This window comes from Urocitellus parryii, chromosome 2 (assembly GCF_045843805.1).
Source record: "Urocitellus parryii isolate mUroPar1 chromosome 2, mUroPar1.hap1, whole genome shotgun sequence".
NCBI lineage: Eukaryota > Metazoa > Chordata > Mammalia > Rodentia > Sciuridae > Urocitellus > Urocitellus parryii.
In genome coordinates this window covers 851,058-868,982 of record NC_135532.1, presented here as the reverse complement: position 1 = coordinate 868,982, position 17,925 = coordinate 851,058, and the positions used below count along the sequence as shown (strand labels likewise).

Genomic DNA, 17,925 nt, shown 5'->3' with positions numbered 1-17,925 from the left:
GGTGCTCTCAAAAAGTTGGCTTGAACACACTGAAGGAGAACCTGGCCAGGTGCAGCGGTGCAGGGCACGGTTTTTACTGAGCAGTCATCTGCAATGTTAGGCTACACAAGGGATAGAAGGGAATTTCCCTATCCCAATAAAGTGTATCTAACAGAATCTTCACCTCCAAACTTTATGTCCCAAAATCCTTCAGAATCATCCCCACTGAGGGCAAAACACAGGGAAGCCCTCCACCACTCCGCTCCTAGTCCTTCAGGGGAACACGGGATTGCAACAGGAAAAGGAAGTGAGGCGTCGGGGTGGAGAGGAACTAGAAAGCCCGGGAGAACCGAGAAGCTGTTAGAACTGCCGAGTCTCCAAGATTGACCCCCAGAGACATCCCTAGCAGTAACAAACCAAAAACAGTCGCTATGTCAACAGCAACCAAGTGATGAAACTTGTGGATAAAACACTACATGCCATAGGCCAAGAGAGAACCCCTAGGGAAGTGGAGAGGTGCTTATGGAGGGGGCATCCGGCCTCACCAAAATGTCAATTCTCCTCCAAATTAGCCTGCAAACGTAAGGTACTTCTATCAGAACTCCAGCAGCGCAGTCTTTGTAGAATGAGAAAACTAGCCATAAGGCACGGGGCAGAAGACAGATCCCAGTGGAGCCCCGAGGACTCTGAGCATGGGCCAGGAGCCTGCCCTCTAGGTGGAGTAGGGAGCCAGCTCAGCCACCGCAGGCGCGGAGAGCGCAATCCTGAGCAGGCTACAACAGGCAGCCTCCCAGCACTGGCTCCTGAGGACCCAAGAGTGGAGGTTTCCACCTGGACCCTCAGGGTCTCCTCTGCTTGGTCTCCCTTTCACATTGGACCCCCGGCACGGGACCCTGTGACTGGTCTCAGCACACAGGGGACGGCCCAGGGCTGCTATTCCACTCCTCCCGTGGACCCCCCACTCCTTTGTGCCTAGGTGCCTTTTTGTCCATCTTTTAAAGTGTAGCTTTTGGGTCTTTTTGAATAAATCGCTCCTATCTCAAGGCAATCAGAGCCTGATAATCTGCCCGTTTTTCAAGTTCATGAAGGATCTGATCCTATGCCCAGCCCCACAAATCTGCCAGGGAAAGGAGGGGTTGAGTTTGAGCTGGACAGTTTGTGCGTTTTATCCCAAAATGAGCAGCTGCTCTGAGGGCTGAGATGACCACAGGTGCAGGAGGACATGGTCAAGTCAGGGCCAACCCAAGGGAAGTCCAGCTCTGAAGGAGCATCAGCAGGAACCCATCTCTGAAAGGACATTTGCCCTCAGAGGGTTCAGCCCAGGCCCACTGGACACCAGGAGGCATGGGTGACCTTAGATCTTGGAGCTGCTGGAACAGCCCAGCTTTAGCACAGGAAGTCCCTCATCCTCAGAAACCTGGCTGGTGGCTGGGCTGGGGAAGTGTGGGGGGGTGGCCGTCCCAGCCAGGGTGCCACCTGCAGCAGAGACAGGCTTGGTGCCGGGCACAGCAACTTCTCGCCCTCCTGAGAGGCCTGGGCCTCCCCGGCCCCTCTCCAAGTCATCCGTCCTCACCCAAAGCCTGCTCCTTTCAGCACTGCAACATGGCCTAGTTTTCTCTGCGGTGGAAATGTCCCCACTTACTGTCCCGGGTCTGAGAGCCTTGGAATTCTGCAGTGCACCTGGGGTGCCCCTGCCAGACGCAGGCCTTAACTCACACTTCTGCCAGGAACCAGGGCTTTCCCCAGCACCCTGTCCTCTCCCCCTGCTGGGCACCAGGGCTTCCGCTCCTGGCCTGGGGTTCAGACGCCCTTGCCCTCCCCTCCTCCGCCCAGCTCCTGCCCTTTGCCCCCTGTCCCCTCTGGACGTCCACAGCAGGGAGCCGCTGAGCTCACCATGGCTTCCCCCGGGCTCACCCTCCTCTGCTTTCTGCTCGGACTTCAGGGATCCCTGGCTGCAGGTATGTCCTCTTGGAAGGGCTTTCCCAGGAGAGAGGTGCAGGCCTTTACAGCAGGTCCTGAGGGCTGGGCCCTGGCCACCCAAGCCTTGCCTCTGCTCTGGACAGGCGTCTGCCGGCCACTGGTAACACTGCCAAGAAGCTAGTGTCCAAGTGCCCATGGTGCACGGAGGAGCAGCCACTCAGTCTGCCTCCCTCCCTCCCTCCCTCTTCTTCTCTCCCTCCCTCTCCTTCTGCCTCCCTCCCTTTCCTTCTCTCCCTCCTTCTCCTTCTCTCCCTCCCTCTCCTTCTGCCTCCCTCCCTCTCCTTCTCTCCCTCCCTCTCCTTCTCTCCCTCCCTCTCCTTCTCTCCCTCCCTCTCCTTCTCTCCCTCCCTCTCCTTCTCTCCCTCCCTCTCCTTCTCTCCCTCCCTCCCTCTCCCTCTCTCCCTCTCCCTCTGCCTCCCTCTCTTCCTCCTTCTCTCCCTCCCTCCCTCTCCTTCTCTCCCTCCCTCCCTCTCCCTCTCCCTCTCTCCCTCTCCCTCTGCCTCCCTCTCTTCCTCCTTCTCTCCCTCCCTCCCTCTCCTTCTTTCCCTCCCTCCCTCTCCTTCTCTCCCTCCCTCCCTCTCCCTCTCTCCCTCTCCCTCTGCCTCCCTCTCTTCCTCCTTCTCTCCCTCCCTCTCTGTGAGATCAGGGGTCAAACCCAGGGGCCCTCTACAACTGTCCAACATCACCAGCCCTTTTTAAAATGTTTTATTTTGATACTGGCCTCACTAAATCATCCAGGCTGACCTTGAACTTGTGATCCTCCTGCCTGGCCTCTCAAGTCGCTGGGATGGCAGGTGTGCGCCACATTTAGCTGAGGAATGACCGTTATGACCCTTGCTGACAGGGCAGACTTGGCTGGTCATTTTTCAAGAAACTTTTAGGAGCAGGGTGCTCTCCTGGGTGCCCGGGGGTCCTGCCTGTGAAGCTGGACAAGCGGAGAGGGATTGCTCAGAGCAGAGCTCCTGGGTCCCGGGTAGGATGCCTCCGACAGTCCGTGGGACGCTGGAGCAGGGTGGCCTGCCACCACAGTTCACACGGGCGGGCGCTGAGCCTCAGGAGAAAGCCTGGGGATGCGTGGCAAGCTGGGGCACCTTGTGTCTGCTGCTCCTCGCTTCTTCCCCAGCTGCCCTGTTCCCTGGCCTCGCTCTTCCCCCACTCTGCCCGAACCTACTGGTGTCCCAGGAAGCCTCAAACTCAGCCAGGCCTCACTGCTGGGACCACCCGCACCCCGGTGAGGGTGACTCTGCCTCGACACCCCTCCTTCCTCCCTTTACAGCCTGTCCTGAGGCCTGGGCCCAGGCCACCCCAGCCTCCCACCCACCTCCTAGAAGCTGCTGGGGCCTCTGGGAGAATCAGGAAGGGGCGTGGGAGGCCCAGGGAGGGCAAAGGTCTGCAGCTGAGGTGCAGCACAGAGGCCAGGAAGGCCCAGTGTGAGGCAGGCACCCAGCCTCGGGAGCTGGCACAGGGGGTCAGGATGCCCAGGGCTGTGTGGCTTGGGAGGTGCCTAGGGCCTACACCCAGCCTGTCTCTGCTGCAAATGGCACCCTGTGCTGGAAGGGCCCACACCTTCCCCACACTTCCCCAGCCCAGCCACAGGAACGTGGACCGTCTGTCACCTGTGAGAAGCCCAGCAGGACTCGTGCGTGCCCGTCACACTTGGGCAGGACGGGCTATGTTACCATCTTTCCCCTCAGGGTCACGTCTTCCTAAGCACAGTGTGACCGCAGCACTGGGTGCCCTGGTGTGGCCTTCAGACTTGGTACGCACAGTCTCCGCAGCTCAGGCTTCCTACCAGACTGAGCGTTTCCTGAAGATAAAGTCCTAACTGGGGCATTCAGGTTCAACAGGGAGGGTGTGTGAGAGTGGCTTCCATGAACCCAGTGCCGTGTGGCGGTTCCCAGCCCTCAGGAGAAGCCCACCCACCTCGGATCCCCTGGCCTGGGTGCGTGGCTCTCTGTAGGGAAGCCTCAGGACAGCAGGACCGCGGCTCCCTTCAGTGTGGCGGTCCTGTTGCTGACGAGCTGCAGGGTTGGGGGCGGCCATGCTCACGGCTCCCTCTCAGTCTTCGTGACCCAGGAGGAAGCGCATAGTGTCCTCCGCAGGCAGCGGCGTGCCAACTCCTTCCTGGAGGAGCTGCGGCCAGGCTCCCTGGAGAGGGAGTGCAAGGAGGAGCAGTGCTCCTTCGAGGAGGCCCGCGAGATCTTCAGGAGCCCGGAGAGGACGGTGAGTGTGGGCCAGCCCAGGAGGCCTCAGAGGCCGCAGAGGGAGGGAGCTGGGCTCTGGGGCCACAGCCACATCTCAGTCTCGCGTATGGGGGCTCCAGCCAGGTGACCGCACAGGGCACCTGGCCATGGGGGCCTCTGCCCTCCAAGACAGCTTCAGCTCCTCTGCAAGGCTCCCCACCCTCCCGGGCCCAGGAGCCCTCCAGCACACCCTGTCCCTGCTCTCCGCCCACCACGCAGACACACCTGAAAGGCACATTCCCTGAGTCCCTGGGCTGCCCAAGGAAGTGGGCCGGGACCCAGGGCTGCCCATGCATCTCAGCACCACTGACAGACGCAGTGAGAAGCTGGCCTGGTGCCCCCTGCCCCAGGACCTCCCCGGGAACAGGTGTGAAGAACCTGGAGGTGTCCTGACCGCTGAGGGCTGTCTTCACTCCTGGTGTCAGGCCTGGAGATGCGTGGACAGGCAGGCTGGCCACCTGCCCTCCATTCAAACCCTCCCCCTTGGATATTTTCTCCAAGAGTGGAAGTGGAGACATGAGGGGCAGACTAGGACTCGGGTGATTCCAGCTTATCGCTATAGCGAGTCTCAGGAAAATGGGAGCCAGAGGCATCCTGGGTCCCCAAGGAACCCCAGGGCCCCCGAGACCCCAGGCCCTCAGCTTACTCTACAGGAGGCTTTCCAACCAGCTGACTCGGGCCAACACACTCCCCGGGCACTGCACACCCACCGAAGCCTCACCCTCGCAGGAGGCCCGCTCACACCACGCCCCCCGACACCCACGGCCCTCCCACGCCCCCGGCCCTCCACACCTCACACTCCCCTGGAAATCTCCTGTCCTAGCTGAGGCCAGCTGCCCTCTAGGCGAAGAGGTCTATGCCTCCTGTGGAGTGCCTCAGGCCTCCACTGGCCCCTCACAGCACCCTCTGACCTTAGCTTCAGCTGGACAAAAGCTCTCCAGGAGCTGCTTTTCACTCACCAGGCGCTCGGCCTTGCCTGGAAGTCCTCCGCCCACTCTGCCCCTCTGCCCATGTCACTCCCAGGGTGCACAGTCACCTGTCTGCAGACGGAGGCCCCCAAACATGTGTCTGGCTCCAGGTCACAGATGGGGAGGCCAAGTTGGGACTGGACTCAAGTGTTCTGGCTGGGCAGAGAGGAACACGTGGCCTCCGCCAGAGCTCCATGTCAGGGAATAGAGAAAGTCCCCTCCAGAGGAGGCCACCTCCTCCACAGAGGGTGACCTCTTCCCAAGTGCCCCACAGAGGTCCAGGTCCGCCCCGGCCCGCGCTCCCCCGAGGGTGCCATGGTGGCGCTCTGGGTGTCTCCCCTGGGTGTCTCCCTCTGGGTGTCTCCCCTGGGTGTCTCCCTCTGGGTGTCTCCCTGGGTGTCTCCCTCTGGGTGTCTCCCCTGGGTGTCTCCCTCTGGGTGTCTCTCCTGGGTGTCTCCCTTGGGTGTCTCCTCTGGGTGTCTCCCTCTGGGTGTCTCCCCTGGGTGTCTCCTCTGGGTGTCTCCCTCTGGGTGTCCTCCCCTGGGTGTCTCCTCTGGGTGTCTCCCTCTGGGTGTCTCCCCTGGGTGTCTCCCTCTGGGTGTCTCCCCTGGGTGTCTCCCCTGGGTGTCTCCCCTGGGTGTCTCCCTGGGTGTCTCCCTCTGGGTGTCTCCCCTGGGTGTCTCCCCTGGGTGTCTCCCCTGGGTGTCTCCCCTGGGTGTCTCCCTCTGGGTGTCTCCCCTGGGTGTCTCCCCTGGGTGTCTCCCCTGGGTGTCTCCCTCTGGGTGTCTCCCCTGGGTGTCTCCCCTGGGTGTCTCCCCTGGGTGTCTCCCCTGGGTGTCCCCTCTGGGTGTCTCCCCTGGGTGTCCCCTCTGGGTGTCTCCCCTGGGTGTCCCCCTGGGTGTCTCCTCTGGGTGTCTCCCCTGGGTGTCTCCCCTGGGTGTCTCCCTCTGGGTGTCTCCCCCTGGGTGTCTCCCCTGGGTGTCTCCTCTGGGTGTCTCCCCTGGGTGTCTCCCTCTGGGTGTCTCCCCTGGGTGTCTCCCCTGGGTGTCTCCCCTGGGTGTCTCCTCTGGGTGTCTCCCCTGGGTGTCTCCCCTGGGTGTCTCTCTGGGTGTCTCCTCTGGGTGTCTCCCTCTGGGTGTCTCCCTCTGGGTGTCTCCCCTGGGTGTCTCCCCTGGGTGTCTCCCCTGGGTGTCTCCCTCTGGGTGTCTCCCCTGGGTGTCTCCCCTGGGTGTCTCCCCTGGTGTCTCCTCTGGGTGTCTCCCCTGGGTGTCTCCCCTGGGTGTCTCCCCTGGGTGTCTCCCCTGGGTGTCTCACGGGCTCCTCCTGTTCCCCAGAGGCAGTTCTGGACTTCCTACAACGGTGAGCAGGCCACGCACCCTCTCCAGCCCACCCTGCTGCCCTGCTCTTCAGCACACTAATGCCAGCTCACCCACAGATGGGGACCAGTGTGCCTCGAATCCATGCCAGAACGGGGGCTCCTGCGAGGACCAGCTCCAGTCCTACGTCTGCTTCTGCCTCCCCGACTTTGAGGGACGCAACTGTGAGACAAGTGAGGCCGGCCTCCTGCCAGAGTCCCAGACCGGGCCCTGGGCTGAGGGGAGGGGCCGGCGCAGAGTCTGTGCAGGGCTGGGGTCCACCTGGTCTCAGCCCCTGAGGGAAGTTCTAGGAGACACTGAAGGTCTAGGAGCCTGTGTCTCAGGATTCCCTGTCCCCTTTGGAGCCAGCCCTGGGAAATTCTGATAGGCCTCCATCCCCAGAGGTGAGTCAGCTGGTGACAGTCACCTTCCCATTGCTATTACAAAGGAAGGAGGTATGTTTTCAGCTGATAAATATGAAATCATTCCCAGGTTTGTAGTTCCCCCAGATCACACCAGGCTCGGTAGCCCCCCAGGTCACCAAGAACTCAGAAGTCCCCAAAATCACACTAGACTCAGCACCCCCCAGATCACACCAGGCTCAGCATTCCCCCAGGTCACACTGAGCTCAGCAGTCCCCCAGGTCACACTGAGCTAAGCAGCCCCCCCCAGGTCACACCAGGCTCAGCAGACCCCCAGGTCACACCAGGCTCAGCAGCCCCCCAGGTCACACTGAGCTCAGCAGCCCCCCAGGTCACACTGAGCTCAGCAGCCCCCCAGGTCACACTGAGCTCAGCAGTCCCCCAGGTCACACTGAGCTCAGCAGCCCCCCCAGGTCACACTGAGCTCAGCCCCCCCAGGTCACACTGAGCTCAGCAGCCCCCCAGGTCACACTGAGCTCAGCAGCCCCCCAGGTCAAACTGAGCTCAGCAGCCCCCCAGGTCACACTGAGCTCAGCAGCCCCCCAGGTCAACTGAGCTCAGCAGTCCCCAGGTCACACTGAGCTCAGCAGCCCCCCAGGTCACACTGAGCTCAGCCCCCCCCCAGGTCACACTGAGCTCAGCAGCCCCCCAGGTCAAACTGAGCTCAGCAGCCCCGCCCAGGTCACACTGAGCTCAGCAGCCCCCCCAGGTCACACTGAGCTCAGCAGCCCCCCAGGTCACACTGAGCTCAGCAGCCCCACCCAGGTCACACTGAGCTCAGCAGCCCCCCAGGTCACACCAGGCTCAGCAGCCCCCCAGGTCACACCAGGCTCGGCAGCCCCCCAGGTCACACAGAGCTCAGCAGCCCCCCAGGTCACACTGAGCTCAGCAGCCCCCCAGGTCACACCAGGCTCGGCAGCCCCCCAGGTCACACTGAGCTCAGCAGCCCCCAGGTCACACTGAGCTCAGCAGCCCCCCATGTCACACTGAGCTCAGCAGCCCCCAGGTCACACTGAGCTCAGCAGTCCCTCAGGTCACACTGAGCTCAGCAGTCCCCCAGGTCACACTGAGCTCAGCAGCCCCCCAGGTCACACAGAGCTCAGCAGTCCCCCAGGTCACACTGAGCTCAGCAGCCCCCCAGGTCACACTGAGCTCAGCAGCCCCCCAGGTCACACTGAGCTCTGCAGCCCCCCAGGTCACACTGAGCTCAGCAGCCCCCCAGGTCACACCAGGCTCAGCAGCCCCCCAGGTCACACTGAGCTCTGCAGCCCCCCAGGTCACACTGAGCTCAGCAGCCCCCCAGGTCACACTGAGCTCAGCAGCCCCCAGGTCACACTGAGCTCAGCAGCCCCCCAGGTCACACTGAGCTCAGCAGCCCCCCAGGTCACACTGAGCTCAGCAGCCCCCCAGGTCACACTGAGCTCAGCAGCCCCCAGGTCACACTGAGCTCAGCAGCCCCCCAGGTCACACTGAGCTCAGCAGCCCCCCATGTCACACTGAGCTCAGCAGCCCCCCAGGTCACACTGAGCTCAGCAGCCCACCCAGGTCACACCAGGCTCAGCAGCCCCCCAGGTCACACCGAGCTCAGCAGCCCCCCCCAGGTCACACTGAGCTCAGCAGCCCCCCCAGGTCACACTGAGCTCAGCAGCCCCCCAGGTCACACTGAGCTCAGCAGCCCCCCAGGTCACACTGAGCTCAGCAGCCCCCAGGTCACACCAGGCTCAGCAGCCCCCCAGGTCACACCAGGCTCGGCAGCCCCCCAGGTCACACAGAGCTCAGCAGCCCCCCAGGTCACACAGAGCTCGGCAGCCCCCCAGGTCACACTGAGCTCAGCAGCCTCCCAGGTCACACTGGGCTCAGCAGCCCCCCAGGTCACACTGAGCTCAGCAGCCCCCAGGTCACACTGAGCTCAGCAGCCCCCCAGGTCACACTGAGCTCAGCAGCCCCCCCAGGACACACTGAGCTCAGCAGCCCCCCAGGTCACACTGAGCTCAGCAGCCCCCCCAGGTCACACTGAGCTCAGCAGCCCCCCCAGGTCACACTGGGCTCAGCAGCCCCCAGGTCACACTGAGCTCAGCAGCCCCCCCAGGTCACACTGAGCTCAGCAGCCCCCCCAGGTCACACTGAGCTCTGCAGCCCCCCAGGTCACACTGAGCTCAGCAGCCCCCCAGGTCACACTGAGCTCAGCAGCCCCCCAGGTCACACTGAGCTCAGCAGCCCCCCAGGTCACACTGAGCTCAGCAGCCCCCCCAGGTCACACTGAGCTCAGCAGCCCACCCAGGTCACACTGGGCTCAGCAGCCCCCCAGGTCACACTGAGCTCAGCAGCCCCCCAGGTCACTCTGAGCTCAGCAGCCCCCCAGGTCACACTGAGCCCAGCAGCCCCCCAGGTCACACCAGGCTCAGCAGTCCCCCCAGGTCACACTGAGCTCAGCCCCCCCCCCCGAGGTCACACTGAGCTCAGCAGCCCCCCAGGTCACACTGAGCTCAGCAGCCCCCCAGGTCACACTGAGCTCAGCAGCCCCCCAGGTCACACCAGGCTCAGCAGCCCCCCAGGTCACACCAGGCTCAGCAGCCCCCCAGGTCACACTGAGCTCAGCAGCCCCCCAGGTCACACTGAGCTCAGCAGCCCCCCAGGTCACACTGAGCTCAGCAGCCCCCCAGGTCACACTGAGCTCAGCAGCCCCCCAGGTCACACTGAGCTCAGCAGCCCCCCAGGTCACACAGAGCTCAGCAGCCCCCCAGGTCACACTGAGCTCAGCAGCCCCCCAGGTCACACTGAGCTCAGCAGCCCCCCAGGTCACACTGAGCTCAGCAGCCCCCCAGGTCACACCAGGCTCAGCAGCCCCCCAGGTCACACCAGGCTCAGCAGCCCCCCAGGTCACACTGAGCTCAGCAGCCCCCCAGGTCACACTGAGCTCTGCAGCCCCCTAGGTCACACTGAGCTCAGCAGCCCCCCAGGTCACACTGAGCTCAGCAGCCCCCCAGGTCACACCAGGCTCAGCAGCCCCCCAGGTCACACTGAGCTCAGCAGCCCCCCAGGTCACACCAGGCTCAGCAGCCCCCCAGGTCACACCAGGCTCAGCAGCCCCCCAGGTCACACTGAGCTCAGCAGCCCCCCAGGTCACACTGAGCTCAGCAGCCCCCCAGGTCACACTGAGCTCAGCAGCCCCCCAGGTCACACTGAGCTCAGCAGCCCCCCCAGGTCACACTGAGCTCAGCAGTCCCCCCAGGTCACACTGAGCTCCGCCCCCCCCCCCAGGTCACACTGAGCTCAGCAGCCCCCCAGGTCACACTGAGCTCAGCAGCCCCCCAGGTCACATTGAGCTCAGCAGCCCCCCAGGTCACACCAGGCTCAGCAGCCCCCCAGGTCACACCAGGCTCAGCAGCCCCCCAGGTCACACCAGGCTCAGCAGCCCCCCAGGTCACACTGAGCTCAGCAGCCCCCCAGGTCACACCAGGCTCAGCAGCCCCCCAGGTCACACCAGGCTCAGCAGCCCCCCAGGTCACACTGAGCTCAGCAGCCCCCCAGGTCACACTGAGCTCAGCAGCCCCCCAGGTCACACTGAGCTCAGCAGCCCCCCAGGTCACACTGAGCTCAGCAGCCCCCCAGGTCACACTGAGCTCAGCAGCCCCCCAGGTGACACTGAGCTCAGCAGCCCCCCAGGTCACACTGAGCTCAGCAGCCCCCCATGTCACACTGAGCTCAGCAGCCCCCCAGGTCACACTGAGCTCAGCAGTCCCTCAGGTCACACTGAGCTCAGCAGTCCCCCAGGTCACACTGAGCTCAGCAGCCCCCCAGGTCACACAGAGCTCAGCAGTCCCCCAGGTCACACTGAGCTCAGCAGCCCCCCAGGTCACACTGAGCTCAGCAGCCCCCCAGGTCACACTGAGCTCAGCAGCCCCCCAGGTCACACCAGGCTCAGCAGCCCCCCAGGTCACACCAGGCTCAGCAGCCCCCCAGGTCACACTGAGCTCAGCAGCCCCCCAGGTCACACTGAGCTCAGCAGCCCCCCAGGTCACACTGAGCTCAGCAGCCCCCCAGGTCACACTGAGCTCAGCAGCCCCCCAGGTCACACTGAGCTCAGCAGCCCCCCAGGTCACACTGAGCTCAGCAGCCCCCCAGGTCACACTGAGCTCAGCAGCCCCCCAGGTCACACTGAGCTCAGCAGCCCCCCAGGTCACACTGAGCTCAGCAGCCCCCCAGGTCACACCAGGCTCAGCAGTCCCCCAGGTCACACTGAGCTCAGCAGCCTCCCAGGTCACACCAGGCTCAGCCCCCCCCCCAGGTCACATTGAGCTCTGCCACCCCCCAGGTCACACAGGGCTCTGCCACCCCCCAGGTCACACAGGGCTCTGCCATCCTCCCGCACTGGGTTGGTTATCACAGTGCAGGACACAGAGTCAGACCACGGCTGGGTGCCGGCTTCCAGTCACCCTGTCCAGTGGTGTCACCAACCAGGGAAGCACCCCGGAGCTGGCATCCAGGAAGCGTCCTGGGGCTCCGTCACATGGGTGTGGCTGATCGCTGGGGAGCCCCTGGAGGCCCAAGGCCTCCACCTATCATTCACATTGTCATTGGACCTCACTTCCCGGGGAGCCCTGGCTGAGTCTCTTGGACAGGCCTCCCGTCCAGAGCCTCGGCACACACATGGAAAATGCCCACAGCAAGGAAAACTGAGGGACGGTCCCCTCCTCTGTTGGGGCCAGGGTCCATCCAGCTGGCTCACCCGGGCTCAAGGGCTGCTCTGACCCTCTCACTGGGAAGGTCTCCCTTCTGTGGACACTCTCACTGTCCCCAGAAAGGTCCAGCTCTCCCCGGCCTCCTTAGCCTCCCACCAGCGGCTTGGAGAGCCGATAGCCCTGGACCCACCCACACCCCCTGGCACCCCCTGAAGCCGCCTGCCTCTCCTCGGGCAAGGCTGCCCCAGGCCTTGTCCTTCCTGAGCACCCACAGGCTCTGGGCCCACACTGCACACCACCCTCCACGCGCACGAGAACAGCGGCCACTGGAGCTGTCTCTCGCTGACCTTGCCAAGGCCCCTCTCAGGTTGTCCCCTCTGTCCCAGACAAGAACGCCCAACTCATCTGTGTGAACGAGAACGGCGGCTGTGAGCAGTACTGCAGCGACCGCGAGGGGGACAAGCGCTCCTGCCGGTGCCACGAGGGCTACGCGCTGCAACCGGACGGAGTGTCCTGCATGCCCACAGGTACCAGGCCAGGGGCTGTGGCTGCCCATTCCAGGGAGCCAGGCACCAACCCTGGCCCACCAAGAGGTGACATGGCCTGATGTACACTGGGCTCCCACTAAGGGCCCAGGCCAGAGAGGCTGCCCCACCCGAGGGCAGGCCAGTGCCATGGAGCCCAGCACAGGACCCGGGCAGCTCACCACATGGTCCTGGGCCCCTGACCGTGGCAGACAGGCCAGGGAGCCTAACAAAGCCTGGTCCCACCTCTAACACCCCCTTGTGGGGCCTCCACGGGGTTCCTGGACGCGAGTGACAGTGTCTGTACCCACTGCTGCACAATTCTGGACCACAAAACTTCCCAAAGGCATGTGCTGATAGGGAAACGGGAATTTCCTCCCAATGGAGCTCAGGCTGATGGACTGCCATGCCGAGGCTGGCAGGCCTGGACGGGGCAGGACCTTCTTATACAGGCAGAGACAGACAGGCGGGGTCCCAGGACAGAACCCCTTCACCTGGGTGAGGCTCTCCCCCTGCGAAAGGCAGACAGGACCCAGTTCCAGGAAGCAGGGCCTCTGCCTCTCCACGGCAGGCCGCTTCCACAGTCCAGCAGCAGCCCCTGGGCCTGAAGAGAGGCCCCAGCAGGAGCCTCCGTGGAGGGCTTCTGTCCCCAGGGTCCAAGTGCTCTCAGCCCTAGCCGCGAGCACCTCCGTCCCTCCTAAGCCGCCACCTCTGTGGCTTTTGTTTTATGTAGCCAAATACCCATGTGGGAAAATACCCATTTTGGAAAAAAAGAACGCCAGCAACCCCCAAGGCCGAATTGTGGGGGGCAGGGTGTGCCCCAAAGGGGAGTGTCCATGGCAGGTAAGACGTCCTAGGCCCACACAGACCCCGTCTCCAGCCCCCGCTTCCCCACCCCAGGGCACGCAGGCTCTTGGTGGGAGCTCCCTGGCCCATGACCGAAGGGGCCCAGCCAGCCGCAGGGCGGGAGAGGAGGGAGGCAGCCCTGAGGCTACTGCAGAGGACTGTGCAAGGTGCTCCCCAGCTCGGGTCACCTGTCACTGAGGTCTGCAGGTGCACAGCAGAAGCCCACCCTGATGTCCTTGGCCAGTGCCTGGGGGACTCTGTCAGAGTCAGGCCCACACCATTTTGCTGGGGAGGGATGGTGGCGGCCCCAGGTTTCAGGTGGGGGTCCACTCAGTCCAGTGCACCCTCTGGGCTCAGGGGAAGCCAGTGGACAGGGAGGCCATGGCCACCATGTGACCTCCTGCCCAGGCCGTGCTGTTGCTGAACAGGGCGCTGCTCTGTGGGGGCACCCTGCTGGACCCTAGCTGGGTGGTGTCCGCAGCCCACTGCTTTGACAAGATCCGGAGCTGGAGGAACCTGTCCGTGGTGCTGGGTGGGTACTGCCCCGCTGCGGTCCTGAGGGAACTTCTCTAATGACCCCCGCCCAGCTGTTGAGGCTGCAAGCTCCCCACTCCCCCAAACCCCAGATCAGACACCTGCGCGACGGGCAGCCCTGGCGGGACCACTTGGCCACCATGCTGTCCACGCCCTCTGCTCCCAAGTGGAACTGGGAAGACGCAGGGACCACACGAGCAGGGCCTCTGCCCGGTGAGCCTCGGCCAGGCAGGCGCAGGAGGCACTGAGGAAGGAGGCCTCGGCTCGGAGGCTCTCTGAGAAAGTGGGACCTTCTCATCCGCCCAGTTGTGGGGGGTCCCCCACTTCCTCCTTAGGTGCCCTTGACCCTAGGTTCCAGATTCACCTGTCCACACCTTTCCACACGCCGTCTCTGGGGAGGCTCTGTGGATGACCCTGAGTACCAAGCCCCCAGGCCCAGGGGAGGCTCAGGTGCCCCACCCACGGGCTCCTGACCAGAGGGTGAGGTGAGCCAGAGCTCGAGGTGTCCAGGCCTGATGTGGGAAAGCTGTGGCTTCCCACAGGCGAGCATGACCTCAGTGAGGACGACGGGGACGAGCAGGCCCGGTGGGTGGTGCAGGTCATCATTCCCGACAAGTACATCGTGGGCAAGACTGACCATGACATCGCACTTATCCGCCTGCACCAGCCTGTGACCCTCACTGACCACGTGGTGCCCCTCTGTCTGCCGGAGAGGGCCTTCTCGGAGAACACGCTGGCCAGCATCCGCTTCTCGTGGGTCAGCGGCTGGGGCCAGCTGCTGGACCGTGGTGCCACGGCCCTGGAGCTCATGGCCATCGAGGTGCCCAGGCTGATGACCCAGGACTGTCTGGAGCAATCCAAGCAGAGGCCGGACTCCCCGGTGGTCACAGAGAACATGTTCTGTGCCGGCTACCTGGACGGCAGCAAGGACGCCTGCAAGGGGGACAGCGGGGGCCCCCATGCCACACGCTACAGAGGCACGTGGTACCTGACGGGCGTGGTCAGCTGGGGAGAGGGCTGCGCTGCCACCGGCCATGTCGGGGTGTACACCCGGGTCTCCCAATACACGGAGTGGCTCAACAGGCTCATGGACTCCAAGCCCCAGCTGGGCATCCTGCGGCGAGCCCCCTTCCCCTAGCTCCCCGGGAAGCCCAGCCCTGCCCTGGGGACGCTGCTGCCACTGGCCCTGTGTGGAGCTGCCCTGCATCGAGTCCCACCCTCCTCACGCTCTTGGTGCCAGGGAGAGAAAGGAAGAAGCCCAGAGAGCGAGGGATTGTCAGGAGAGGCAGGTGGCCAGCCCAGGGTGCCGGGCAGTCCTGAAGGAGGACTGCGGAAGGCCTGGCCTCCCCGCCTGGCCCCCCCCAGCACCCCGTCTGTGCGTGCCCTGCCTCTGAGACTGCACAGCTGTGTACATGTGTGTACACACGGCGGGGGCCGCTCTGAGGGCTGTGGCTCCCTTCTGCCTTTCTGTATCGGTGTCTCACCTCCTTCCATTAAACGCGAAGCACCTCAGGCTGTGGACGGCCGGCTGAGCATCCCTGGGCGTGTTCTAGCATAAAGTGGGCGTGTGTGCGGCACAGGTGCACCTGCTTCCTGCCCAGGGGCACACTGGCTCCACTCCTGCAGCCCGTGGCTGTCTGGGCAGGTCGCAGAGACCCTTGGTGTCCGGCGGCCTCTTCTTCCACATTTCGGCATCACAGAAAGGAGCGCTCCCCATGGAGGTGGTCGGGAAGAACGGGAGCTCTGACGTGAGGCTGCCGCCCCGCACACCGGTGCCCGGCCCTGCCAGCCTGTGTTCTCAGAGGCCAGGGAGCGCCGGCCCACAAAGCACCAGAGAGTTGACAGATGCAGGTTCTCAGGTCCTGCCCTGACCACCTGGATCAGGGGGATGGAGCCAGCAAGTTCCACTCCGGCTACCCCAGGGCCAGTGAGCCTCAGGCCACGGGGGGCCTTGACAGGGAGAATAGGAACCAACCAACAGGGAGACAGGGGGCTGGAGAGCTGGCCCCCTTGAGCCCAGGTGAGGGTGGCTGACCCCAGACATGACCGGCACCCTCCTGCGTGGGGTTACCTCTCCGCCTCCCGTAGAGCACAGCGCCAGTAATGGTAGGGTCTTGTGGCATGGGTTCAGAGTGGGCGGGGGTGCCCAGTCCGCCGTGGCCTGGGCTACCCCTGCCAGCTGGGTTTCTGAACAGCTGTATTCAGATGCACATCATTGATGGTCCATGGAGAGGCTAGGACAAAGGCCATCCAGCCAAAGGGGACCTGACCCACCAAGCCAGATGTATTTGGTGTCAGGACCTCTGCAGGAAAGATCTGCTGGCCCAGGCCAGGTAACTCCTGACCATCCCCCAAGCCATGAGCCGACCTTGGGAGCAGCATCCAGCCAGAGCTCCTGGATCCGAGGTCCACTGAGCCTCTGCTCTCGGCATGGTCACTGTCTTCTGTGAACCAGGAGCCCACCTGCATGCCTGTCCCGAGGACAGAATCAGTCCAGGAAGAACAGGCACTGAAGGCACACTGCCGGACATCTCCTGTGTCTTCCAGGCTCAGCCCTTCTGCCACCAAATGGTCAGGGTCTCAGCCTGGTGCGGCCCCAGAAACTGCTGTGGTCCCTCCAAAGTGAACACTGGCAGGACCCCTCCTCCTAGGAAGAAGGGGACCCTAGGCCAGGACCCTGGCCAGGAGCCCACCCAAACCTGTGCAAGGGAGAGACAGGGAGGTCACTGGATGCTGAGTGGAGCCCTGGCCCATCCTCAGTTTCCCAACCTCACAGGCTGCCATGCACGGGCACTGCGGGCCCTGGAGGCCTGATGGAGGCTCTGGCTGAGCCCGAAGACCAGACGCCCAGTGGGCCCTGCTCGCTGGTACCCTGGTTTCTGAGGGTGGGCCTGGGAGAGGGGGGACAGAAGGGGAGCTCCAGAGCCAGTGTCACTGCTCGGTCTCACTCCCAGAGTACGGGTCAGCCCCGAGCGTCCCACCGCCCGCTCACAGAACCGGGTCTCCACACTCTTGCGAAGCCGAGTAAGCACCCAGAGCGGCAGCAGCCAGGCACTGCTGCTGCCAGCTCCACTGTCCCCCAGGGCCAGGTGCTGGTGCAGCCCGGTGTGTGGCAGTGACCACTCAGCCAGACTCCGGCTCCCAGCCTCGGCACCAGCGTTGTCTGTCCATCCCACGAGGTGGTGTTCACAGGACCTGGAGGCAGAGTGAGGAGCCAGACAGAACCCCCTTGCCTGCAGGGCTATGTGCGTCCGGCCCAGCACAGGAGCGACCGCTGACCAGGCACGAGTGCTGCAGCAGTAGGAGCCTCACTCCTGCCCATCCTCTGCGATCACAGAGCACCCGCGGGGGCAGACTCTGAGGAGGATGAGGTCATCTCTGGCCCCCCCAGCAGCTGGCTCTGCCTCTGGCAGGGGGGGACGGGGGACCACGGTCCGCACAAGCCCAGTGTTGCTCTTTCTTCCAGAGGCTGGAGAGCAGAATCTCAGCTGTGCCTCTGGCTCCTCATCTGGCCATTGAGTACAGAAGCACGAGGGCCTGATGCTAGGAGGTCCCTGGGATCAGGAGCAGCGCTGCCCTGGCCTGGGCCCCACTCCACGCACACACTCCCAGCAGCTCCCAGGGACCGGCCAGGGAGCTGAGCTGCTTCCTCTGTCACAGACCCAAACACCCTTGCCTTCCCCACCCCAATCCCAGGGTCACTCTGTGCAGATGCTACTTCTAGGACCTAAATGGGTAAGAATGTAACCAAGACGAGGTCATGATTATTCTCCAGAGGTGACCAGTACCAAACAAGTGTGCAGGGCCCTCGACCTCCACCCTGGACCTGCTGTGAAGTCAGCAAGGCCAGCAGGGCAGCCGGCTTCTCTTCCCATTGGCCCTCTGAGACACCATGTGAGTGAGGAACAAACTGTGTCAACCCAATGCCATTTCAGGGTCACTTGTCCTCTGAGAGCCACATGGTGACCACGTGCAGTCTTGTCCAGGGAACACTGGTCCCCCAAACCTGACCCACACTGAGGGCCTGCCTGGGCCAGCCAGGGGCCCCTAGAGCCTGGGGGAAAATCCCACTCCACCCGAGGGCCATGAGAGGCCTGTCCTCTATCTCCACCTGGGTTTCTGTTCTGGAAAACGATCAGAAAACGATCCTGTTGCCAAGGGGGTGAAGAGTAAGTAAGAGACGTGCGCATCGGATCCACACAAGGGACACAAACGGGGTCCTCTCCTCTCCTGAACCAGGAATGGATGCAGCCAGCCCTGCTGGGCCCTGTTTCCAACGATGACAAGGTTGGCCGTGGCCTCTGCAGCCACCCACTCTGCCTGGGGAAGGCAGGGGCCAGTGACCACAGGCCCAGTCCCCTGCCCTGCCCTCACCACAGCCGGAGCTCCAAT

General features: G+C 63.7%; 1 protein-coding gene across 1 annotated transcript; it reads left to right on the top strand.

Annotated features, from left to right (window-relative positions):
• The first annotated feature begins 1,837 nt into the window (after positions 1–1,837).
• Positions 1,838–14,988, top strand: F7 (coagulation factor VII). The gene is made up of 8 exons (XM_077795120.1): positions 1,838–1,937; positions 4,022–4,182; positions 6,505–6,529; positions 6,606–6,719; positions 12,016–12,156; positions 12,887–12,996; positions 13,408–13,531; positions 14,076–14,988. Exons 1-8 carry the CDS (start codon positions 1,874–1,876, stop codon positions 14,669–14,671), a joined length of 1,335 nt encoding a protein of 444 aa, XP_077651246.1. The 5' UTR covers positions 1,838–1,873; the 3' UTR covers positions 14,672–14,988.
• Positions 14,989–17,925: the final 2,937 nt, after the last annotated feature.